Source organism: Penicillium subrubescens (assembly GCF_028828155.1).
Source record: "Penicillium subrubescens strain IBT 31985 chromosome Unknown utg000005l_segment0_segment0, whole genome shotgun sequence".
In the NCBI taxonomy this organism is placed as follows: domain Eukaryota; kingdom Fungi; phylum Ascomycota; class Eurotiomycetes; order Eurotiales; family Aspergillaceae; genus Penicillium; species Penicillium subrubescens.
Genome location: NW_026643155.1, coordinates 4,387,066 through 4,410,861, shown reverse-complemented (window position 1 = coordinate 4,410,861; position 23,796 = coordinate 4,387,066). Strand labels below are relative to the sequence as shown.

The window sequence follows — 23,796 nt, the reverse complement described above, 5'->3', positions numbered from 1 at the left end:
ATTTTCTAGATCAACCAATCAGCTGGCTCTGAGGCGTTCGATTAGCCTCAGCGCGTCAATTCCCCGGTGCAAGTGGGCATAATATGGAAGCAAGTGCGAGTTGCCCTTTTCAGTACTAGTCAAGGTGAGTCACATAAGCACTAAACCCTGTTCCCTGGTTTGTGGTCCATGTTACAATAAGGGTCCAGCTGGAACGGAGGAGCAGCACACCGATGAAGGTAAGTTTAGGCTGCAAGGCCGTCACTCTGCCCCCTTGCTCGGCCTCTCGGGGGCTTTCCGGAGATAAGAGTCGGGTGAATTCCCATGGAAACGGCTGAACTAGTCGGTCGAAGAACCCCGTCTTAGCCTCTTAGGGCCTTCAAACCCTGTCAATCCCGTGAGTCGGTCAAAATTTCGGACCAAGGTTGCCAAATCTGCTCGGGCATCCCTCTACGGACTAGTTTCCTCCATTTACTTGACACAGTCCACGGACACCCATTTCTGAGTTGTCATAGTTAATCATTCTGAGTGTACCTATACACACGACAGTCGATAGGGGCCAAATCAAAATTTCTCATGAGGACGCTTGACTGCTCTCAGGGACGCCCCTCTAATGGGGTCTGTTTTTCTTCTTCTTTTTTGAAACGAATGATTTCTTTTTGACATCCAGGTCAGAGTTTAGTGGTATGCTTAACGGATATAGTATCATTTCACGAGTCAAGATCAAGAGATCGGGCCAAAGGTCTAGCTAAATATGCATATCTTTTGAATCATTTTCTGAATATCTTTTAAGGATTCTCCCAAATGTTTTCCTAATAACTATCTTCCCAGACGGCTTAGACAATATCTCCTAATTCAAATTTCCAAGTGTTATCAATGAGATGATTTTGGAGTCTATTGTAGTTGGGGTTCTCAAACTTACGGAATCCTACTGACCTACTCCAAAGTTTTCCGCTAACTAGACTGTTCGTGATTTAGCCGCTATGTCGTATACATAGTACTACTCGTCGGAATCTCGTCTGAATCATAGCCAAGAGCTACGTATCAGATCTCACCCGGTCGATAACTGCGCCACGTCTTGAATCCAACCTGCTCATACCATCCATCCAATGCCACCCAATCCACAAAGACTCCCTCGATGCCTCGCTGCTTCATATTGTCGATCGCATGACAGATCATCGCCAACCCGATGCCCGACTTGCGGTGAGATGTATCAATGCCCACACAGCCAATTAAACCAGTGTTAGGACCACACATCTGGGGGAATGCCCAGACTTTGTTTAGCGCTGGGACGGGGGGCAGCATCAAAGTCCATCCGACCTGTTGACCTTCAGAATCAAAGGCAGTCATCACACAATCGGGATAGTCTTTGGGATCGAGTGTGACGTAAGCCTCTACCCAACCCTAAATTAATCGAACAATTATGATTGTTAGCTCGTGATCTCTGAGTGGTTGTTTCGTATAGTCGGGTACATACGGTCTTATCGGAGAAATTCCTCCTCTGCCCGACCAAGCACGCCTCATAGTCCTCTGGTCGCAACGGCGCAAAGCGAAACCCTCTTTCATTCGCGCGCGTGATGTATTTCTCCGGCGCCTGGAAATTCCGAATGTCCTGGTATAAGTCAACTGACCTCGCGCCTGGCGGACTAAGTCGGAATCCACGATGAACGAAGAATTCTTGCACCGTTTCTGGAAGCTCCCGGGGTATTCCCGGCCAGAATCGAGGGAAGGAACTACCAAGTTTCAATTGATTGATGTCAAACTGCGTTCGGAAATACGAGCGCGTTTCGGTTAGAAGCGCAGTTCCAACACCCTGTCCTTGATACTTTGGGGTCACGGCCAGCACTGCAAGGTGGACGGGCTTTGGACCTCCGTGGGCATTAGTATAAGCAAGACAAAACCCGACTAGCTCGGATCCGATACGAGCGACAAAATGATGCGCATTTTTCCGATCAATTAAAGATCGCAAAGCATCCGCAGGCAAGATGTACGTTGGCAAGGCTTCCTTCCACACAGATTCGATGGAATCGATATCTTTCTCTGCATCAAACTGCGCCACATGCATATCAGATTTCTTCGGATCGGGCAGCCCGACTGGCAGTGACCCCCTGGCGGTCTTTGCGCCAAAAACGATGTCAGCAGCCACAGAGAAGGCCTCAACGGTCGGCTCATACGTAGCAAGATATGTCTGAACCTCTGGAGCCTGTAAGAAATCATAAGGGTTGCAGGCAGCAATGGCGACCAGCGATTGCGCGTTCTTGGGAAGCAATTTGCCTAGCGACTCCTGGTACGGAGACTCCCGCGCATTGACGGACACGAAAATCACAGCCTCAGCTGCTTTGACGACACTCCATTGATCGTCACGCAGACCAGCCTCGCCATACTTAATTTCTGTGATTGATGGATTGTACCGTCGAAGGGCGTCCAAATAGGCTGTGGCCTCGTATGATCCTTGCCGGCCTATTCCCTCCCCATCGACTGCGCCACCAGCAGGGGTCTTGCCTCCTGGGAACAGGAGGACAATATTTGCAGTCTTAGAAAGAGGAAGAATTGAGGCTCCGTCGCGAACAAGCGTCACTGATTTATCGTATGCTTCTTCGCATATCGGTGAGATCTTCTTGTTCAAGGCATCAAGCTCGTCAAGTTTCTGTTCACGTAGAGCATCCTCCCAGTTCAAAAACTTGTCCTTCACATGAGCCACACGACGACACGCATCTGCTAGACGTGAAGACTCAATCGCACCGGACTGAATTGCGTCACAGACTTTCTTGATAGAGCCCACTTGCACCTCGAATGTGTGACAGATCATGATGCTATCACTGCCAGCCTGCAAAGCCAGCACCGAGCCCTCCTCCGTGCCAAACGTAGAACGGATACCGTCCATTTCCAAGCAGTCGGTAATAATCATGCCATCATAGCCCATATCATTCCGCAAAATACCCAGAGCCTTTGGCGACAACGTAGCGGGGTACTTGTCGTCAATGCTAGGAAGGGAGATATGGGCAGTCATGACAGTTTCAACCTGCTCTGCCACAGCCCGACGGAACGGGATCAGCTCACAGCGTTCTAGCTGATCTCTTGTTTTCGGGATAACAGGTAACCCGTAGTGCGAGTCAACGGCAGTATCTCCATGTCCAGGGAAATGCTTCACACTCGGGACAATCTTCTGTTCCCGCAAACCCCTTGCCGTAGCACTAGCAAAACGTCCGACAACCTCCGGATCGTCACCAGGGCTACGAACACCAATGACAGGGTTCAAGGGCTCAGAGTTGATGTCGCAAACTGGGGCATAGTTCATATTGACTCCAAAGAAGTTCAAGATCTCACCAGTGGCTTTTCCGGCTTCGTAGGCCAATTCTGGGTCATGAGTAGCACCGAGAGCCATTGGTCCAGGAATTTGAGGGGCTATTGGGGGTGTGATCCTGGTGACCAGCCCATTTTCCTGGTCTATCCCAATGAATAAAGGTCGAGTATGCCCCGCGGATCGTGCTTCATTCTGCAGAGCAAGCGTCAAAGCCTGTTGGTAGACCAGTTAGCATGGAATTATTCGGCATGGAAATCCAGTATTCTAGGAGATTTACCCGTAGCTGAGAGGCAGTTTGGAAATTGCGCGAAAAGAGAACGATACCACCGACGTGATAGTCGTGAATCAAGGTCTTGATCTCTGGGCTCGGCGTCTGGCCGTGAAAGCCGACCGCGAAGAGCTAAAGTTATCGTCAGATATGCTGTCTCCATGAGTCTGTAGTAGCAGTTTTCATACCTGTCCAACTTGTTTCTGAAGTTCCGTCGATGCCATTGTACTGATTGATAGACGAAAGGTTGACGGTCGGCGCGGGGAGTGACAGAGCGATAAATAATGAGAGCCACTCCGCGTTCCTGGGGATCCACTTGGTGGATGCAACGTCTCATCGTCTGGGACGATAAAGCTACAGTAGTGATCAATATTGATAAAGTTCGATTTAGAATTGAGAGCACTCCATCTGACTTCTGATGTTCAAATGTTCTAAGTTTGGGTATAGGTCTCATCAGAAACAAAGCTAAGATACAGTCGTAATGCAGCTTTGTTCGACCAGTGTCAACCAGTGTCAACCTTAAATCTCGAGTCGTTTTGGTATATCTCATTTTGGACGCGGCATCCCTCCATTTTTGGAAAAATCTATGCAACTAGCCAGGATTGGGTCAGATATGTATTCATCATTAAAGAACCGTCGAGGTTTTTATTTCCTTTTGTTCCCATTTTGATCTCTGAGTATAACCACCTATTCAAGTTGAAGAGCTCACCTTCACGATCAAAAATGGAGAGAATGTCGAATCCACTTTCAGACATACAGACCTGTAATCGTTTGAACGAGGTGGAACTAAAAGAACAAATGACATATTACCTCAGAGAAGGCCCAGTCGAGATCCTGGCACGACTATTCCATGAAAACACCTGCCCAGGCGACTGGAACCGTCACCCCTCAGCAGCACTGGGAGGCGATCTCAAGGCGTTCTATCAAGGGGAACCCATCGGGGGTAAAACACCAGCAGCAGAAGAAATCACATCAATTATTCGATACCAGTGGGAGTTAGGCCTTCTAGCCGATCAAATCGTGAACATGTTTGGGCTACCCGTACCCGACAACACTATGTGTATCTTGTGGAACCTTGGCACTTGGTCAAGCTATGTATGGAGCAATCTCACTAGTCTGCGCTGGTACAGGTTATTCCGCAAAGTGTGTGGTTATAAGCATGAATTGATCCCTCCCCAGTCGGATCAAGGGTGGGAGTTTAGACGACCCTGGCTATACGTGCTAAGGTCTCTCTTCCTATGGGGCAAATCAGACCTGGAGACCGAGCACATGGTGCGTCGTATTGCTAGTTTTCTGAGAGGGATCCAACGATTCAATAAGCAAGCCATGGGCCGAGTGCTTCCTCCGAGACGAAATGACTGTGTTCCCAGATGAGGATCTCGCGCGTGGCATGTCTCTTATACTTCTCATTTGCAAGTTTCGCTACCAGGATATCCATCTTGTTCTATATTTGAGTTATGTAGCCGGTCGCTAGGGGGAATATTTGGGATTTTTATGTATTATCAATCCAAGGGTCTTTACATAATAACTCCTCGTACCATGCCCACTTACTGCTTATCAGAGTTAGCCAAGCCATCAATTCTAGCACGCGCACTCTTGAAGAATTCAGCACGTTCCGCATCTGTGCGGCCAGTGTGAGGCACATCTGCTCCCTTCTGCACCGCGGCCCTCTGCCCGATCTCATCGGCCCACTTCTTCAGCGCCGGGAACTCGGATAGATCAATCTCCAGGGCACCGGGGCCGCTGCGAACCCACGAGTAATTGGCAATGTCGGCAATCGTGTACTTTGAACCAGCCAGATAGGGGCTCTCCTTCAGGCGAGATTCCAGGACCGAGTAGAGACGCTTCGTCTCGTCGATATATCGCTTGATACCATAGTCGGAGCGGACACCGGCGAAGAGCCGGAAGTGGTTTGCTTGACCTGGGGAGGAATACATGAGTTAGGTATGTAAAATGCATTTATATTCTGTTCGACATACCCTGCATAGGACCCAGGCCTCCCATCTGGAACATTACCCAGGATACCTGCTCGATATATTCGGGGGTGCCAGGCGCGTAGCTGATCTTTCGCTCGGTGTCATACTTGTCGGCAAGGTAGAGCATAATGGAACCACTCTCGAAAACGCGCTGTGAGCCATCGGTGAGGGCGGGAATACGGCCATTGGGGTTAATTTTCAAGAACCAGCTATATTTAAGTGTTGTCAGCAGGGGTATTCCTATTCAATATTCAATTGGTAAATTTCTTACTCTTCTTTCTGGATGTTGGTGCTAATGTCGATTGGCTCAGTCTTGTATGGCAGACCAAGCTCCTCCAAGGTGATAGAAGCTTTGATGCCGTTTGGCGTGGTCCAGGTGTAGAGGGTGAGGTCGGACGACATGGTGTAGTAGGAAGCGCGGATGGTCGAGGAAATGCTGGAGAATCGGGAAGCAGCTTTGAATGCGATGTTGGTGATATTACGAGGGAGCATTCCCAGTGTAATTAGAGAGATTAAATATACAACGAACTCGGAAATTCAAGCTCCAAGCCAGATAAGTATAACCCCCGCTCAGTGCGCAATTTGTCAGCCGGAGCTACGATGAAACCATCACCGCGAACTTAGTAATGATGTCATTTTCGCCCCGAATCCGATCCCGATCCCCGCGAAGCTTAACTAGGACTTGACTGTGTTTATGACCAAGCATTACACAATGTAACTATTCTTGATTCCATGCGATGTTTTTTTGGCATTAGAGTATAGGTACTGTATACCCAGTTTGCTCCGGATCACTTGCTCAAGAATAAGTGCATTGCCACGTTTACTGTCCCGGACGATTTATAGTGGGATACTGTCCCCGGTCCTCGGGGTACAGTCTAGAAAGTGGCTTCTATGGGCTGAGGAATCATTCTTTTGGCATGAATCCAGGGCTTAAATGGAGTCGGTATACCCCTTCGTTGACATCTACTGAAGTGGTTGAAGTTTGCCGGGCTTTGAAGTTCGATCTCTGGTGGCTCCCAATATATATATTGCATCGACCTTCTCAACCGAACACCGGAACATGCTATGATACGCAATTGAATGCATTCAACCTATTCCCCGGGCCTTGAACACCACAATACTCTGGACTCAAGGGAGGTCATTTCTTTCACCACCTACCGGAACCCAGAACATAGTGGTGGTGGGTCAGATCCGAAGGCTCCGTCCGTCCTTCGAGGATGGCACACCTCGTTCACCATGATCTCTCGTTGGTCTGGGACTTTACCATTTTTTGGTCTCGAGAAAAAAGATGTAATTCCTTGCTATCCGAAATAGCTACCATGAATTTGAAGAAGCGTGAGAGAGAAGTAAGTCGAGCAGTATGTGGTAGGTATGTGGTGGTCCCGAAGGTGAAAAAAAGAAAAGCAAAAAGATAGCAAACCCTGGTTTCGATCCAGGTACCTTCGGGTTATGAGCCCGACGCGCTTCCTATGCGCCAGCTTGCTAGTTGTTGAAATTTCGGGGGAATTTTAGTCATATGACTGAAACCTCTGCATGGGCCATCTGACTCATGCCTTGGACCCACTCCAGCCCTGATTAGGACTAGTATCACATCATTCAATAATGGGACTTTTCATCCTTACGAATTAGTTGCCCTTAGCATCTATTCTTATGCGAGAACATAGATAGCATCCAAGGAAAGACTAACATATCCAAGAGACCAACTGTCGACTAGAGTGCTCTGGTGCTACCCTACTTTATAGTCTCATACTCCTCTTTCCGCTTATGTATCCAGCTATAGAATCTTAGAAAAGATAGACATTAAGGTCGAGTGGACGTTTAGAAAGAGGTTTGGAAAGACGACCCACAAGAATTAAAAAATCAAAGACTGTTACTAAGTAACTCAAGACTCGAGTACGACGGATGGAGCAAAGGGAGAACTTGGACTACAGAGCTCCCATAAGAACCACGACCTTAGACTCTAAAGGGTTGGTCCCTTATCCTCCATTCACTATAGACAAGCCTCTGATCCCGCACGGTTATATCCCGCCCCCAGTTCAAAGACTCATGAGCATCTTCTTCAATATCTCTTACAAGAGCTACATATACTATGTCCACAGTTTGATAGCACGCAAGGCAACGTAGAAAGTCTTTGGCTCTAGAATTCCATCCGCAACTCAGGTTCCATTCTCGGATAGTACCGATAGTATTCTTTCCATCTAAACCTTGAAAATAATCATCATTTGTCAATTTAGGCGTATGGCCATATAAGTTATGACTAGACGGATAAACAATAGATGGATGCTATTCTCAACGAGCCTTATCTGAGGACAAGGTTGAACGTATCCGAGGGGAGAGTGATATTCTCAATCACACCATGCGCTACAAGAGAGGAAGGAAGCCATTTTGAGGATTTCTCAATGTATATACTTTTTGGGTTAATTTTAAGGACAATGATATGGCATTATAAAAAGCAGAAAGTGCTAGCAGCATGAGGTAGTGTGATTTTGAAGGCTTGAAACCACAATACAAGAAAGATTTATCGATTAGATTAAAACCAGGACTACTTAGAATCCAAGACAGCTCTAGACAGAAAAATGTAGAACTTGTAAATAAATGGTGAGTCATTCCCAAAGAATCCACGAAGATTGTATAGGCCGGCGGATAGAATACGCTTAAACTGCTTAAGTGGCTGACCTAGAAATACAGAGAACGTCTGGCGTACCAAGGCGAGCTGGTGGAATTGGTGTTACTAATGGCATCGCCGAGCTCAAGAGAGAGCAGTAATTGGTATAGAAGTTTGTGGCTTTTAAATGGGCTTGAAGTTTATGGGCTTGGATGCTCTCATGATAACAAGTATTTGGGTTATAATTCTTGACCACGTCGGAAATGGCTTTATGAAAAGAAAACGCCTTATACCCTGAGAGGCATACAGTAATGCTTGTGATTTAAATATGAACCCTATGGGAGTTGCTAGTATTTAGCTGGTGGGTTTGGCATGCTATTTAGACTTCACTTGGACATTCCAGGTAGATGTGATGCTCGTGTATATCGTAGTTCTATCTAATTCATTTTCAAAAATGAAAGATAAAAACCGCCTCTCATGTCAAGTCTTCGTCAAGTCTCAATCATTCAAGCTCTTGAACCTGTTTCTTTGTCTTCTCACCTCCTCCAGTAGACCCTGGGGGACTCGCAGCTGATCCATGGTCGGGGGTCAGGTGATGTGGGTACACCGTGGGGGATGACGAGGTCAAGCCTGGAGCTCAGGAGGATAAATGAAGGACATCAGAAGATACTCTGGTATACTTATTTAAGTGGCGTAAACTAGTCAGATGGTTGTTACAGCAAGGTTCTTTTGATGTTAGCTAGGGCTTAGTCCCTAATTAAAGTACATCACGTGGACCAGGAGTTCGGACGAGTCAAGCGGGCAACTCAGCAACTGGCAACTGCTGTTGTGTTTTGGCTGGTCCACTTTCTCAGGTTCCGCCCCTCCTCATCTGCCCAAAAGAGTTTCCAACTAAGCAACCCACCACCACCTCCTCCGGCTCTGATCTCCACGGATATGTGCTGGTACACCTGACTTCGGTGTAAGATCCCAGATTCCTACCGAGATTAAGAAGGCTGCCCGATCCCTCGATCTGCTTTCTGCACTTCCCCACATCGCTTCTCGAAAAGCTTCACCAGCCTCCGTATCTCCATACCAGCAACAATAACAGTGGGGTCCCGACCCAGTTGGTTGCTGGGTGCTCCAAACCAGACTAAATCCACGCTACTTTGACCGCCTCTCATCCTGTAGCTAACACGCACTTCTTCAAAAGCCTCAGAGCAGAAAAAAAATAGGGACAAAGCACTGTTCACCTGTTTCCCCGCCTGTCAGACCCTATTTCCCCTTCTCCATCGCTATTTGGGGTTAATCAAATACGTCGAGCGCGTGGGGCTGTTCCCCCCTTTCCTTTTTTCCTTGCTTCCGGGCTTTGTTAATATCAACACACCTTCCCCACTCGATCTTTCTTTCCTTCGAGGGCGCCGCCATGCCGTGCTTCAAAGGCTTGGCCGTGAGCATCCACACTCCGGATGGCCCAATCTCCGAATACTCGATCCAGCGTCAGTCGCGAGCATCGCGCATAGCTTGCTTCATCCCGGTTCCTCCTCCTAAAGTCCCGGATTCCAAGTCCAAGGGTAAACCCGAACAATCGACCTTTGCAATCTCCATTACTCTCCTGAACCCCGGTCAGGATGTGCCGTACTCGACCCCGAAGCCGACAGCCGATTGCCCCTCCCCTACACCCAAGGTCGTCGGAGGATTGCCGGGCCAGACCGGCGAGCGCGGTCAATACTCCGGATCAGTCGCACCATACCAGGCATTGACGAACTCTCCGAACGAAACCGTGGCGGCCTACATCTACTTCGATGGTAGACAAAAGGAAGAGGTGGCTACACTACTACGGAGAGGGGAAGAGACCTGGGTGAACTCGCGCTGGGTGAGCGTGCCGGACTCCGAGGGCGGCGGTATCGCTGAGCGCGAGTTCCTGTTCCGCGAGGTTGGCCTGGAGCGCTGGCTTAATGGGCTGGACCTGGAGGGCAAGGACGCCGCAGCCAAAATCGAGCGACGACGACAGAAGATGGAGAAACGCCGGGCAAAGCGCGAGGCGGAAGATGCGAATGGGATGGAGGCGGAAGCTAGCAGCTCCAAACCCAAGGATATCATGCGCTATGGTAATGACGAGAAGGCACCATTGGAGAATGTCTCTGACGACGATTTCTCCTCTGACTCCGACGATGACGACCCTATTCCCGAGACCACCGGCCAGATTAAGGTTGCTTTGTTCCGTGTGCTGGCTTCCGGCGAGATCAAACGGGGCGAGTACTCTCCGCAGTTTGATGCTCACGATGACGACGAGGAAGGTGGTCAAGGAAATAATGGTAGCAACGGAGATGCCGATGTCGACCATACGACTAGTTTTGCGAAGCCCAAGACACTGGATCCTAAGTCCATCAGCACCCAGACGGTGACTGGCATTGATCCTACAGATAAGCCCTACGCCATTTTCACTTTCATGTACCGAGGCGAGCGTAAGTGCTATCAATTTTGATTTTGAGAGGTCTGTGCACTGCTAACCTTTCTGCGCTTTCCAGGCCAACTGCAAAAGATGGGCATATTGAAAGACCCCAAGGTGCCAGATACCCCCGCGGCTAAGCGGAAATCACTGCAGGCGGACTTTGCCAATCTCGGTCCCCTCAAGCCTGAAGGAACCGTTGGATTCCTCAACTTCCGCGACCATGACAGTGGTCGAAAGGGCAAAAAAGCCGACGATGAGATGGACAGCGACGATGATGATACCGACAACCCCATCTTAGGCAAGGCGGATGAGGAGGAGGCCAAGGATGACGATCGCTTCCTCTCTCCTGACGATATCAAGCGCCAGGGAGAGTTGGCTGAGGGTGTCGAACGGATTCGTGTAAGTTTCCATGGGACCGAGCTAAGAGTTGTCGTGATTGAGATGTGCTAACCTTGCAACAGCTTAAGCGTCAGCACTCTGCCGAACCGCTCTCTAGCGGTGGTGCTACTTCCAACGACACGCCTGCTTCGGGGACTACACCTCCTCCTGCTAGTATTGGACGTTCCATCACGCCGCCCAAGGCCACCCCTGTAAAACCGTCGGAACCTGCTCCCCCCTACCGGGGATGTCACGGAAGCTTTCCTGGGCAGTCCCTTGAAGAAGCAACGGGCCAGTGTCTCGGGTGCGGATGAGAATGCCCTGCGTCGTCGGATTGCCGAGTCAGCAGGCCGCATCAACGAAGTTCTGGGAGATGGCAGTGATGGCAAGACGGCCAGCACCGGGTCCCTCGGCGATAAGATCGCCTCGCAGCCACCTGCCGCCATTCCACAGAACGAAGACGAAGAGCTGTGACGTTAAGCCGAGTTTTTTATGGATTTTGTTCTTTGTCAACCACACCCTAAACGGGCCTTTGAATTGATAGACAAGACAGCCTCTCCTCTTCATGAGAAATGAGGAGAGTTGGTTCTGTGCAAAGCGCTGTCATCCATGCAGCATTAGCATTGGCTTTTTGTCTCTGCTGTCTTGAGTGTTCTAGGAGCGACTTGGAACCCTGAACCCTGAACCCTTGTGTCTCTTTTCTTCTTTTTTTGTTGTTCTCTTTTGGGCCCTCTCTCTGATTACTACTACTGTGACGCCGTTATGTCCCACCACCCCCCTTACACTACAGGAAGCATCCTCGGATTTGGAAGGAAAATACATTAGCTTGGGTCGCCTCTCGGCGGCATGTTTATGAATTGGTCATGATTTTTGTGTGTAAGAGTACAAGTCGAGATTGATGGCTGTAAATCTGTAAGGGTCACCTGGGCAAGCTGTCATAGACGTAGTAAACTCTACCTAGTGGACTCTGGCAAGGATCAGTGAACTTGGCTTCGGACCACTTTCATCACCTTTCCTTACCAATTTCAGCTTCGTTCTAAGAATGATTCTCCGATGTCTTCGACCCGTTAAGCCATTCTTCTTCTCTGCGCGACTCCCGCTGGTCCAGGGTGGCTGTTTTCCCCACCAGGTGAATCCCGCCCATCCACATTTACATCCACATCCACATCCAGACTTGCACCTCGAGACTTTTTCTCTCCAAAGCAAGTTCGCATTGCGACTTCCACCACAGTATCATTAACAATTCCCCTCTAGCCCATTCTTACCCTCCGCACCAATTCCATCATGCCTCTCGCCCGCTCTAATGATCCTCTCGTCTGGATCGACTGCGAGGTATGTCTCTTTCTAGTTCCTCCCCCCACCTACCATACCCTACGCTTCATCATCTCACAAACCTCCTAGATGACAGGCCTAGACCCAGACCACGACACAATCCTCCAAATCTGCTGCTTCATCACCGACGCCCACCTCAACCTCCTCGAACCCAACGGCTTCGACGCCGTCATCCACCACCCAGACTCCATCCTGGACAACATGTCAGCCTGGTGCATCGACGTCCACGGCCGCACAGGCCTGACCGCCTCGGTGCGGGCCTCAACGACCAGCGCCGCCGAAGCCGCCGACTCGCTGCTGGATTACATCCGCCGCCACGTCCCCGCCCAGCGCACCGCCCTGCTGGCCGGGAACAGTGTCCACGCCGATAAGGCCTTTTTGGCCCGTGGCCCCTACGCAAAGGTCCTGGACTACTTGCATTATCGGATTCTGGATGTGAGTAGTATCAAAGAGGCGGCACGACGCTGGGGGAGTGAGGAGTTGTTACAGCAGGTGCCTGGCAAGCGGGAGGTGCATTTGGCGAGGGATGATATTTTGGAGAGTATTGAGGAGATGCGGTTTTATCGGGAGAGGTTGTTTAAGTAAAAGGTTTTTCTTTTTTTGGGAGGTGGATGCTAGATTGATTCGTTATGTTTAATACCAATTGAGTTCTGTTGGGGGGAGCTCTCTGCTCCGTGGGGCAGTTTTTATTTTTGGTTTCTCATTGGAGTAACTGCACGGAGTACGGAGTAGTTATGGTACCTTCGAGGGGGCGTGCCATTGTGATTGGTATTGTTATCGCCAAATGGGGAGGGAGAATGTCTTCTCTTTTACGTTGAACACGGTTATTGAAAATATTCAGCTTGCGTAGAGACCAATTTAGGCGCAATTGAAAGCTCCGTGTTACTGTGTAGCTTTTTTATTCCCAAAAATCCTGGACGGGGCCCAGGCCCATGCACAATTGAGCTGTCTCAGTTGGTCAGGTCGATAATGTGGAAGCTCAAGTTCGAACCCAAACCGAGTTGGCTTTAGTTTACTTAGTCTGAGTGCCACCCGAAGTACAAGTGGGATGATCAACACATGACGCCAGCCCCTCCTCTCTCTTTCCCTCTTCTGTCGGTGAACTTCTCTCCTTCCTCTTCTTTCCTCTCGACTCCTCCTCAACTCCCTCTCCAAAAAGTTCATCATGTCGGTCCAAACCGTCTCCATCCAGCCCTTTGCTGACCAGAAGCCGGGCACGTATGTTGCTTCTCCTCCCCCCACCCCTTCGTCCCGTTCCCTGTTTGAATGCTAATTGATTCCCCCCACTCTGTGCAGTTCTGGTCTCCGCAAGAAGGTCAAGGTCTTCCAGCAGCCTCACTACTCCGAATCCTTCATTACGAGTATCCTCCTGTCCATTCCCGAGGGTGTCGAGAACTCCTTCCTCGTCATTGGTGGCGATGGCCGTTACTACAACGATGAAGTGATCAACAAGATCGCTAAGATCTCCGCCGCCTACGGTGTCAAGAAGCTGCTGGTCGGCCAGAATGGTATCATGAGTACCCCCGCGGCCAGCAACCTGATTCGCGTGCGCAAGGCCACGGGTGGTATTCTGCTGACCGCCAGTCACAACCCCGGTGGTAAGTGAAGAGATCCGATGCTTGATTATTCTGCTCCATTGGGCGCGTTCGTTCCAGCTCATTAACATTGTGATCACTGCTTAGGCCCCGACAACGACTTTGGCATCAAGTACAACTTGGCCAACGGCGCCCCTGCCCCCGAGGGTGTGACCAACAAGATCTACGAGACCTCCAAGACCCTGACCTCCTACAAATACGCCGACATCCCCGATGTTGACCTCTCCACCATTGGTTCCAAGACCTACGGTCCCCTCGAGGTGGAGGTTGTGCACTCCACCGCCGACTACGTGACCATGATGAAGGAGATCTTCGACTTTGACCTGATCAAGGAGTTCCTGAGCTCCCACAAGGACTTCAAGGTGCTCTTCGACGGTATGCACGGTGTCACCGGTCCCTATGGTGTGGACATCTTCGTCAAGGAGCTCGGATTGCCCGCCAGCAGCACCATGAACTGCGTGCCCAAGCCGGACTTTGGCGGCGGTCACCCCGACCCCAACCTCGTGTACGCTCACGAACTCGTCGAGGCCGTGGACAAGAACGGTGTGCACTTTGGTGCCGCCAGTGACGGTGATGGTGACCGTAACATGATTTACGGTGCCCAGACTTTCGTCTCCCCCGGTGACAGCTTGGCCATTATCGCACACCACGCCAAGCTCATCCCCTGGTTCCAGAAGCAGGGCGTGTACGGTCTTGCCCGCTCCATGCCCACTTCCGGTGCCGTCGACCGTGTCGCCCAAGCCCAGGGTCTGCAGAGCTACGAGGTGCCCACCGGCTGGAAGTTCTTCTGCAACTTGTTTGACAACAAGAAGATCTCGATTTGTGGTGAGGAGAGCTTCGGTACCGGTAGCAACCACATCCGCGAGAAGGACGGCGTGTGGGCGGTTGTTGCCTGGTTGAACATCATCGCCGGTGTCGCCAAGCAGAAGCCCGAGGAGACCCCCAGCATCGCTTCTATCCAGAACGAGTTCTGGCAGACTTACGGCCGTACCTTCTTCACCCGCTACGACTACGAGAACGTCGACAGCGACGGTGCCAACAAGGTTGTCGGCACCCTGGCCGATCTGGTTGCCAGCGACTCCTTCATCGGCTCCAGTGTTGGCACCCGCAAGGTTGTCGACGCCGGCAACTTCTCCTACACCGATCTCGACGGCAGCGTCTCCAAGAACCAGGGTCTGTACGCCAAGTTCGACGACGGCAGCCGCATTGTCGTGCGTCTGTCCGGTACCGGCAGCAGCGGTGCCACTATCCGTCTGTATATCGAGCGCTACGAGAGCGATAAGTCCAAGTTCGGCCTCAGTGCTCAGGAGTACCTGGCCGATAACGTGACCGCTGCTCTGAACTTGCTCAAGTTCAAGGAGTATGTTGGCCGTGAGGAGCCTGATGTTAAGACTTAAGCTGGGGATGATATCCTGTGTTTTGGATAGCTTGCGTGATCCACTGGATGGGAATCGCGAGGTTAATCATTTCTTTCTTTCCTTGGTATTGTTATTTGTTCATGCTTGTAATGAGCTTATAACTTATGATGATGAATGAAGAAACGGATGATGCGTTGAGGGGATGTATTGGATAGTGCGAGGCCTTTTATTCGAGTAATATGAATATGAATACGACGTTGGATTCCTTGACGCATAAGATGTGAACATCCCCAGAGTTGATCCTCTATCTACCAGCTCTATAATAGAGCAACAGTAAAAATCATTATCAAGATGAATATCCCCTCCCATGATTACCCAAAGCACAAAAGGTAGTCAAGAGTCAATAAGGCACATCCAAGAACATACAGGGGTTATAATCGGATGCAAGGTCAAACAATCAACTCCCCCCCTCCGATGGCCTAGTTGGTATCCACCATAAATTGGTGAACCATAGGTGTGCCCTGGAGGAAAGGGCAAACAAAAGAAGAAAAAAGATACAGGGCCAGTGTTGACGCTTCAAGCTCCACGGACGGCCGGGCATACCCCTAGGCGGGAGGAGTTCATTTTTTTTTGGAGATTTTATTAGTAATTTTATTTTTCTTATGAGTATATTCATCTTAGATTATTAGATTGTACCATTTACAATTCCTGAATAGCCTTTTTGATAGTGTTGCAGTGTGTAAAGGGCTGGCACTGGGGACTGGCGATGTTCTTCAATGTCCTCGGATGGTGATGCACTAACAGGGCGAAGTATATAGGGAAATAGAAGGCTGGAGGTTCGATTCATGGAGCTGAGGAGATTTTATTCGATTTGGCTTTTGGGGATGGTTTGCGGATGAGTTAGATATGGCTTAGATTATACCATATCCCTTGCGAGCCTTCGTCTTCGGGATGGTGATTACTATACCAGAAGCTTCAATCCTTCAAAGTCATTGTCATTAATCATAAGGCCATAATATCATGAATGCAATCTGCCTGGCAACCCAGTCCCCATCGAAATCACACCGACTAAGCAACAACCGAGTCCTTCAACTTCAACTTCTCCTCCCACCACTCCTTCCACTTAACAACACGCTCCTCCCTCCTCGCCTCCTCCGCAGCAAAGACCACCGCATGACTTTGCACCGCTTCCTCAAGCGTACACCCAATGAACCTTGCCTGCGCAGTCTCAACATCAATCCCCTTATTCATCACGGCATTCACAGCATGGACATACTGTCCCGCAAGACCATAATCACCACCACCATGAGACTCAGCCCTCTCCGGTGGTGGACGGGGAACATCGATCTTCCTCGTCGTTGCAGACGCAAAGTCATAAATCGAGATGGTGTTGCTGTCATATTCAATCTCCCCCGTTGTCCCGTATACACGACCGCGTCGCTCACATTGTTTCTCTGTTGGCGCGATCATATGGAAAGTAGCTGTTTTGGCTAGTCGTTTCGGCTGGGAGTCCTCGTCATCCCAGGCGAGTGTCACGACTTGGTCGTCGCAAACGTTATTGTCTGCTTCGTACACGCATCGCCCGTACCATGGTTTCGTGGCGATGTCAGCGTCTGACTGGACATGGACATCATAGTCCTCCCGCAATCGCGAGAGTAAATGCTCTTCTGCGGCTGCGCGTCCTGACACTCTAAACACGTCCTCGATGTCTGGGCATACAATATCCACCGGCCACTTACGATGACCTTTCCCTAGGTGTCTATCCTTGTAAATCCGCACCGCACTGTAGTTACATTCCCGCTCGATAGGACAAGAGACGCAATTCGTCGCATCACCAGCCGCAACGGGTTTCCTCGCATGACGGAACTGCGTCAACGAGCCCGCTGACGAGATAGATCGCGGGAAATGCGGCTGGTGGCGCGCATCCTCGAGAGAAGTCGGCGAGCAGAGTAGCCATAGGATGAAATCGATGTCGTGGCAGGACTTTGTGAGGAGGGAGCCGTCGCCATTGGCTGTGGCGCGTCGCCAGTTTCCTCGGACGTAGCTGTGGGAGAAGTGCCACCAGCCAACAGGTTCGGTGTGTTCGAGGGAAACGATGTCGCCGATGACGCGGTCGGTCAGGAGGAGCTTGCGAAGCAGGGTGTTGTGCGGGCTGTAGCGGAGGACGTGGCCGATGGAGAAGATTGTTGCTGGTGGGTTGGGTCGTTGGCTTGCGGATTGGGGCTGTGGTTGGAGGGTTCGGTAGACGGTTAGACAATCGTCTAGGGAGAGAGCGAGGGGTTTCTCGCAGAGAATATGGAGTTGCAGAGGGGCGATGGCTTGGATAATCTCGACATGTGTCTCGTCCAATGTGCAGATGAAGACTCCATCTACCCCAAGGGGAATTGCAGTACTGGAGCTATCGTCGCCGTCGGTAGCGATGGTCTTCTTCCGTCGCTCAATTTCCCATTGCACCCATTCTCTCCAGTCTGTGAATTCTTGTCCTTCGCTTGGAGACCCGTCCGTTCCCCATATATAGTCTCGTCCGAATTCGCGACGCTTGAAATCGTGTGGCTCGGCCACGGCATGGATGACGCCAGGGGTGGTTGTTTTCACAGCGCGGGCGTAGGCATTTCCTCGAGAGCCGGCGCCGATGACGATGAAGCGGGGAGTTCTTTGTGTAGCAGCTGTGGAGGAATTGCCAGTGCTGACGGGGATGTCTGCTGGTGGGGGTTGAGGCTCTTTCATGTTGCTGGATACTGTTGAAGCGGGTTGGGCGTGTAGGCTTGAGAGATGGCCTTTTCCTGCTTCAATTTGAGTTGTTTCAGGTCTCGAGGGTGTTACTGTCCAGAAGTTCTCAGCAGTAGTCAGATTGACGCTGGCGGGGGCGCCTCGTCACTCTAAATAGAGACTCGAGAGGGGACGAGGTTGCACTGGTGGATGGTTGTGTTGCAATGCGGGGAACGTATCAGCAGCTTCGGAGCCGCTCCTATTGGCCGTTGATCAAGTATATCATCGTTGGGCAACAACACTCCTTCTCTAGCAAGAATAGGGTACTGTGTCAAGTATTCTACGACAGAAATCAGCCAGTCAGCCTTATATCCAAACTTGAGGAAGAGTATGTCTAGTGATATCGGAGACCCCTCTAGAACAGGGGCCAGTCTCCACTCCATCCAAAACTATCATCTAAACTAACCACAAGTACAACTAACTTCAAGGGAGAGAAATGCAGGTTAATGTCACGAGGTCATCTTCAAAACCTTATTCCTACGAGCCAGGGGGACTTGATTGTTGTTAAAGCAAGTATCGGCCATTGATTATCCGGGAATCGCCAGAAATTCTACTGTCAGGAGGTCATGATGTCATTGGCAGCATCTGGACTTTCCTTTCCATATGGTTTTGGTTCTTTGAAGGTTATAGATAGCGGCCAACAAGCCGCCAATGACTGAGGACCTGAGTAAAGAATATTTAATCCTCTCCGCTCGTCTCTTGAGGAGTATGCGAGACTCTGTCCGGTCGCATCATGTCTACTTGCATTCTTACGGGTGACAGCCCCAGCTTTTTGAAAGATGAGACTCTCCACGAGGCCTATGAACTGAGCATCGAATCAAAGAATGGCGCTCATGTCAGATTCGGTGAGCTTGTAGCGGGAAAGGGAGACTCAGTGACCACGATTGTAATTTTTGGTGCGTTGAGTTTGTTACAATGCCAGCTCTCCAGAACTAACCTCAACCATCTAGTACGCCATTTCTTCTGTCTATACGATCAAGGCTATGTCAAAACACTATCCCGCCAACTCACGCAGACCCTCCTCGATACTATCCCTGCCAGTGCCAAACCAGCCCAGGTCATCATAATCGGGTGCGGCGACCATTCCCTCATAGTACCCTACATGGAAGAAACATCCGATGCATTCCCCATCTACACCGATCCAACGGGGAAAATATACGAGACACTACATATGAAAAGGACCATGGAGGGAATTACTAGCCCGCCGCCATATACACCGGATTCGTTTCCAAGTGCTTTGGGCAAATGTCTGAAGCAAATATGGAAACGCGGGTGGGCAGGGTTGAAAGGTGGGAAATGGAACCAACAGGGAGGCGAATGGATCTTTCAACGAGGAAGGCTTCGATATGCACATCTGATGGAGGGGGTGAATGACCATCTCACAGCGGATCAATTGTTTCAAGTATTGAAGACAGGTCAAAGACAAGATAGTCTATCGGTAACTGGAAGTTCAGGGGAAATGAGCGAAGCAAAGGGAGCGTCTTCAATGATATCGTAAGAGAACTTGATGTACATCAACGCGAGACATATGTAACACAGGATTTCATTCTCGTACAAGGTGCAAATGATTAGTTTTGTAACAGTGTAAACCTTCAACAATTTCCCATATGAGCATAGCGCACTCATGTACTTCGGAAGCGGGTCGAGAATTGACAGAGATGACAACAAGACTTCCCGTACCTACCCCTCCGTTTTGGTGTCACTAGAATCCTCACTTCGAACTTCCTTGCGATCAAAGATTCGGGAAACTTCCTCTAGCGATCTTCCCTTGGTCTCTGGGAAGAGGAAATAAACCGTCACCAAGAACCATGTCAAGCAGCCCACATAAACGAGATAGTACTTCCACTGGATCGCGGAAAACGCAACCGGATTGACGTACTGATTGAAGAAGCACGCAACCGCATCAGTTGACAGTGTGATGGCCATACCCTTCGCGCGGAGAGGAAATGGCAGGATCTCGGCGGGATATGCAATGAACAATGGCGAGTATGCGAGATTGAACCCAGAGAAGAAGAGGAAGATCATAGGTACAACAGCCAAACCGGCAGCGGCTATATGCTTTTCCTGGAAGACACCAGCCACGATGGTCATCAGGGAAAGGAAGAAGAGCATGATCATTGTTCCGAGAAGCCAAAGAATGCGGCGGCCATATCGCTCAGAGGCCACAGCACCCCCTGCGGAGAGGAAGAGGTTCCAAACTTGTAAGCCCACATTGACTGATGCTTGGTCTGCGGCGCGGGTTACACCGACAGAAGCCAATATTGGGGCTAGATAGTAGGAAATGATTCCTGTATGATATCAGTCAGGGTTGTTCAAGTTTCCTCTTCAAACATAGATCTTACCATTTCCAGCCCATTCCTGCATCAGACCAACCATGACACAAATCACCAGACGATGCACGTCACCCTTGGACGAGAAGAACGAGCCCCAGCTTCTTGGCTCCAGCGCCTCGATGCTGATAGTATTGCAGATCTGATGGAACTCATGCTGAACCAGTTCATCATGCTTATCCCCATTTGCGTGGTACTTTGCCAGGATCACCAGAGCCTCGTCATTCTTCCCCTTCGAAATCAGCCAGCGCGGACTTTCCGGAACAATCAAAAGACCGACCAACTGGGTTATCGGAAAACAAGCTTGAAGAAGACAAGCAGCTCGCCATGACCAGCTGGTAGTCATAGACAAGGTCGCAAAACATACAGCAGCCGATGTGATCGACCCAATGCACCAGCATGCGTTATACAAGGCCGTTGCTGTCTGTCGCTGACGTGGATGAGCGATTTCCGTTGCTAGTAGCGGTGCAGCAGTTTGAGCGGTTCCCACACCAGCACCGGCGAGGACTCGACAGCCGAAAAATGCCCAGTGACTCTGTACAAAGATCTGCATGACCGAGGATATGATGACCAAACAACATCCAACGCCAACACACCATTTTCTTCCCAGAGTGTCCGCAATATAAGATGCCGGGGTGAAGGCGAAGAATGCCCCGAGGGAGGTGGCAGCGATAAGGAGCCCGACGATGGTAGGTTTCAAGCCGCCGATGATCATGGCAACTATATGGAAGATGTTCAGCATGATGGCTCTTGAAGCTATTCTGTTGTCCCGGATGTTCAGAACGTACACTCGGGCAGCACCAGCAAACCATTCATGAGACTTCCATTATATCCCGTGCCAGCTGAAGACGCAAACATAAACGCAATACCAAGGTTCAACTTTCGTAGACCCCTATCCTTGAGCCAGTTCTGGTGTGTTTTGTTCGGGAGGATCTTCAACGCCTCTACCGGTGCGTTGGGATTCATCGAAGGTGCCATTTTGTCCTGTTAGTTAGTTACCTCACCCACACAGACCTGAAACACAGCACAAGAAATATAATGAGTAAATCATATCGCACACGACCTAGCTTCTGATAAGCTTTATAATGGATGAAGCTCTCCAGTCAAAAATTCTTCGGAACAAGGGAGCCACATTCTTTCCCATATATGTCCGTAGAGCTTCCCTCCCCCAGTGGGCGTGGGGCAAGCGATGATCTACTTAAAAGCGCGGAGAATGAAGGGAGGAATGGAGATCAACTCGGAAAGTACTTGGAGAGACGCCGAGCACCAATGGTCCAATGGACCTTGACGCCATATCAGCAAGCAGAAAGATACAGTACTCACATGACACTATGTCATTTGGTAAACCCCAGCAAGAAATCATCGGAATTGCTTGACGTGAAGGGGAGGAAAAAACTATATCAGATACTGCCCGAGCTATGCAGCCCTAGCTACACCTCCTCGTTATCGTCCTCGCCATCCCCAACCAATGAAGCATACAGATTTCCCAGTCCACAAAACCCCTCGCACTGATCTCCAATGCTCCGGTTCTTCTCGAGGATCTCCTCCAAGCTCCAGGCGATCCTCTCTGCGCCAAGCCTGGCTCCTTCAAGATTTGGAGCTCCAGGACCCAGTCGTAGAGCCCCTAGTCGCCCTGTAATGTAGAGGGGTACATCTTCCCGCCACATGAGATCATCCGTAATACAAGGAAGACCCTCGATGACTTCAATAGGGTACTGATCATTGATATTACTTAATAGTGGCATTTCGCGAACATCGGAGCGCGCCCCCGTTGCAAAATAAATGTAATCGATCCGCGGTAGGTTGGGGATTGGCGGATCGGTGGTTAGTGTCCATGTCCGTGTTTCTGGATTATATTTGTTGGAAGTTATTTCAGTGCGTGTGTGAATGGATGCTCGGTGGTGGGCGACATGTTGTTTGACGATTCTTGTGTAGCGAGGGGTGATGCTACCGCCATTACGAGCTGTCTTGATCATTTCGAGGCGCTCTATTCAAAGGGAAACGTGATAAATGTTAGTCACCATAAACCTTTTTTCGGTCACAGACTCATAGACGGTATGTCAACTTACCTTCATCAGTGTCTGCTGACCAGAATGCTGCTTTCTCCCAGTTTTTATACTTTCCCATCCAGGGCAGGCTGAGATCAAAGTGTTTGACTAGTCTTGTGCGTTAGCAATAGATTTCAATATATGGGATGAAGGCAGGTTAGACCACAAAACCTTTATATTCAGATCTCATCAGGAACCAAACCTTAGTCACACCTTTTCGCACAGCCATATCAACAATCTGGGCTGACGAAAGCCCCCCTCCCACGACGACCACATTAGTCTCTCGTCTTTGCTGGATCTTGCTCCGCACATGAGGACTCGGGAAATTTTTAATTTCCATGCTATGACAGCAAGCATCAGCCCCTTCAGCTTCATTCGCTGGCTTCCATGGGAAGATCTTTTGGATCCCAGCTCCACCGGCGCCCGTAGCAAGCACAACTGCCCGGCTATAGAATTTCTGCCCGGTCGAGGTAGTGAGAGTGAATATCTTGGAATTGGGTGTCGCAATATCGAGATTATCTGGTAAGTATCCATGGGTGATGTCCGTGACTTCTTGTTTGAGAATCTGGCTGGGCTCGTTCAGGCCGTACCGGTCGATGATGGAATTGCAGTAGTCGGCGAAAAGACCGGTCGAGGGCGAGAAGTAGTCTTTGCGATCTCGTTCGTCAATTTCGACTCCTAGTGTCCTGTAGAAAATCGAACAGTTAGTCTTGGTTTGTCAAGCTGGTCAATACAGCAAACTTCAACTTCTTCACGTACTGAGGTTTTCCACTCTGCCGTCTCTTCTTCTTCTTATGCTTGCTCATCTCCTTCCCAACACACCCCGAAATCTCCCACAGATCCTCTTCTCTACCAACCTCCTGCGTATAAGCCAACATCCCATCTCGATCCCCAGGATCAACATGGAAAAACATCGGGCTCCGCAGCTGTTTAATCTCCAACGTGCGAAAAGCATTATTCCACCGCTGCATCCACTGATCCCCCGTTCCATCCAAAACCAGTGTCGAAATCGACGCTGCAGACGATGTCGACGAGTCTGATGATAGCGATGGCACGGATGATGTCGAATCGGCAGATCCGCGGCGATCAGACCCTGTACTCGTATCGTCTTTGCAAGGACAGGTTCTTTGTCCGCGATTCCATTTTTCTGCTCGGACACCGTTTTTCTTGCTGCGTCCTGCTTGGACGAGATTCATCTTACCGGTGTGCTTTTGGATCCAGTGGTATCGCTGGTGCTCCTCGTCTGTGAATACGGCTGAGGGGGTCTGCTCTTGGATACGGGCTGCCACGGCTAGACCGCAGGGTCCAGCGCCGACGATGATCACATCGTGGATTTCACTTGTTGAATTCATCGTAGTATGTGTGATTGCGGTTGAAACGAATGTCTAGATGTAGATGAGTTGTACGTTAAATTTACGAA

The 23,796-nt window shown here is 50.0% G+C and overlaps 8 protein-coding genes across 8 annotated transcripts; 3 read left to right on the top strand and 5 right to left on the bottom strand.

Annotated features, from left to right (window-relative positions):
- Window positions 1–843: 843 nt before the first annotated feature.
- N7473_008111 (uncharacterized protein) lies at window positions 844–3,858 on the bottom strand. Its single transcript, XM_057154051.1, has 4 exons — window positions 3,740–3,858; window positions 3,561–3,683; window positions 1,457–3,496; window positions 844–1,383 (listed from the first exon to the last, which is right to left on the bottom strand). The coding sequence occupies exons 1-4, from the start codon at window positions 3,773–3,775 to the stop codon at window positions 1,024–1,026; spliced, it is 2,559 nt and encodes an 852-aa protein (XP_057008389.1). The 5' UTR covers window positions 3,776–3,858; the 3' UTR covers window positions 844–1,023.
- A 1,240-nt stretch (window positions 3,859–5,098) lies between these two features.
- Window positions 5,099–6,019, bottom strand: N7473_008110 (glutathione S-transferase family protein; the record flags this gene model as incomplete). Its single annotated transcript, XM_057154050.1, has 3 exons — window positions 5,099–5,472; window positions 5,531–5,736; window positions 5,799–6,019. The coding sequence occupies 3 exons, from the start codon at window positions 6,017–6,019 to the stop codon at window positions 5,099–5,101; spliced, it is 801 nt and encodes a 266-aa protein (XP_057008388.1).
- Window positions 6,020–8,937: 2,918 nt separating this feature from the next.
- On the top strand, window positions 8,938–11,418 carry N7473_008109 (uncharacterized protein; the record flags this gene model as incomplete). The annotated part of the gene is made up of 4 exons (XM_057154049.1): window positions 8,938–10,579; window positions 10,643–10,965; window positions 11,028–11,215; window positions 11,241–11,418. The coding sequence occupies exons 1-4, from the start codon at window positions 9,538–9,540 to the stop codon at window positions 11,416–11,418; spliced, it is 1,731 nt and encodes a 576-aa protein (XP_057008387.1). The 5' UTR covers window positions 8,938–9,537.
- Window positions 11,419–11,769: 351 nt separating this feature from the next.
- N7473_008108 (oligoribonuclease) lies at window positions 11,770–13,100 on the top strand. Its single transcript, XM_057154048.1, has 3 exons — window positions 11,770–12,073; window positions 12,199–12,276; window positions 12,346–13,100. Exons 1-3 carry the CDS (start codon window positions 11,987–11,989, stop codon window positions 12,859–12,861), a joined length of 681 nt encoding a protein of 226 aa, XP_057008386.1. The 5' UTR covers window positions 11,770–11,986; the 3' UTR covers window positions 12,862–13,100.
- A 341-nt stretch (window positions 13,101–13,441) lies between these two features.
- pgmA (phosphoglucomutase PGM2) lies at window positions 13,442–15,268 on the top strand (the record flags this gene model as incomplete). Its single annotated transcript, XM_057154047.1, has 3 exons — window positions 13,442–13,494; window positions 13,573–13,874; window positions 13,959–15,268. 3 exons carry the CDS (start codon window positions 13,442–13,444, stop codon window positions 15,266–15,268), a joined length of 1,665 nt encoding a protein of 554 aa, XP_057008385.1.
- Window positions 15,269–16,297: 1,029 nt separating this feature from the next.
- N7473_008106 (Gfo/Idh/MocA family protein) lies at window positions 16,298–17,956 on the bottom strand (the record flags this gene model as incomplete). Its single annotated transcript, XM_057154046.1, has 1 exon — window positions 16,298–17,956. One exon carries the CDS (start codon window positions 17,954–17,956, stop codon window positions 16,298–16,300), a length of 1,659 nt encoding a protein of 552 aa, XP_057008384.1.
- A 1,722-nt stretch (window positions 17,957–19,678) lies between these two features.
- On the bottom strand, window positions 19,679–21,306 carry N7473_008105 (uncharacterized protein; the record flags this gene model as incomplete). The annotated part of the gene is made up of 3 exons (XM_057154045.1): window positions 19,679–20,286; window positions 20,341–21,048; window positions 21,117–21,306. The coding sequence occupies 3 exons, from the start codon at window positions 21,304–21,306 to the stop codon at window positions 19,679–19,681; spliced, it is 1,506 nt and encodes a 501-aa protein (XP_057008383.1).
- A 452-nt stretch (window positions 21,307–21,758) lies between these two features.
- On the bottom strand, window positions 21,759–23,728 carry N7473_008104 (FAD binding domain protein; the record flags this gene model as incomplete). The annotated part of the gene is made up of 4 exons (XM_057154044.1): window positions 21,759–22,315; window positions 22,398–22,484; window positions 22,590–23,062; window positions 23,136–23,728. The coding sequence occupies 4 exons, from the start codon at window positions 23,726–23,728 to the stop codon at window positions 21,759–21,761; spliced, it is 1,710 nt and encodes a 569-aa protein (XP_057008382.1).
- Between the last annotated feature and the right edge of the window lie 68 nt (window positions 23,729–23,796).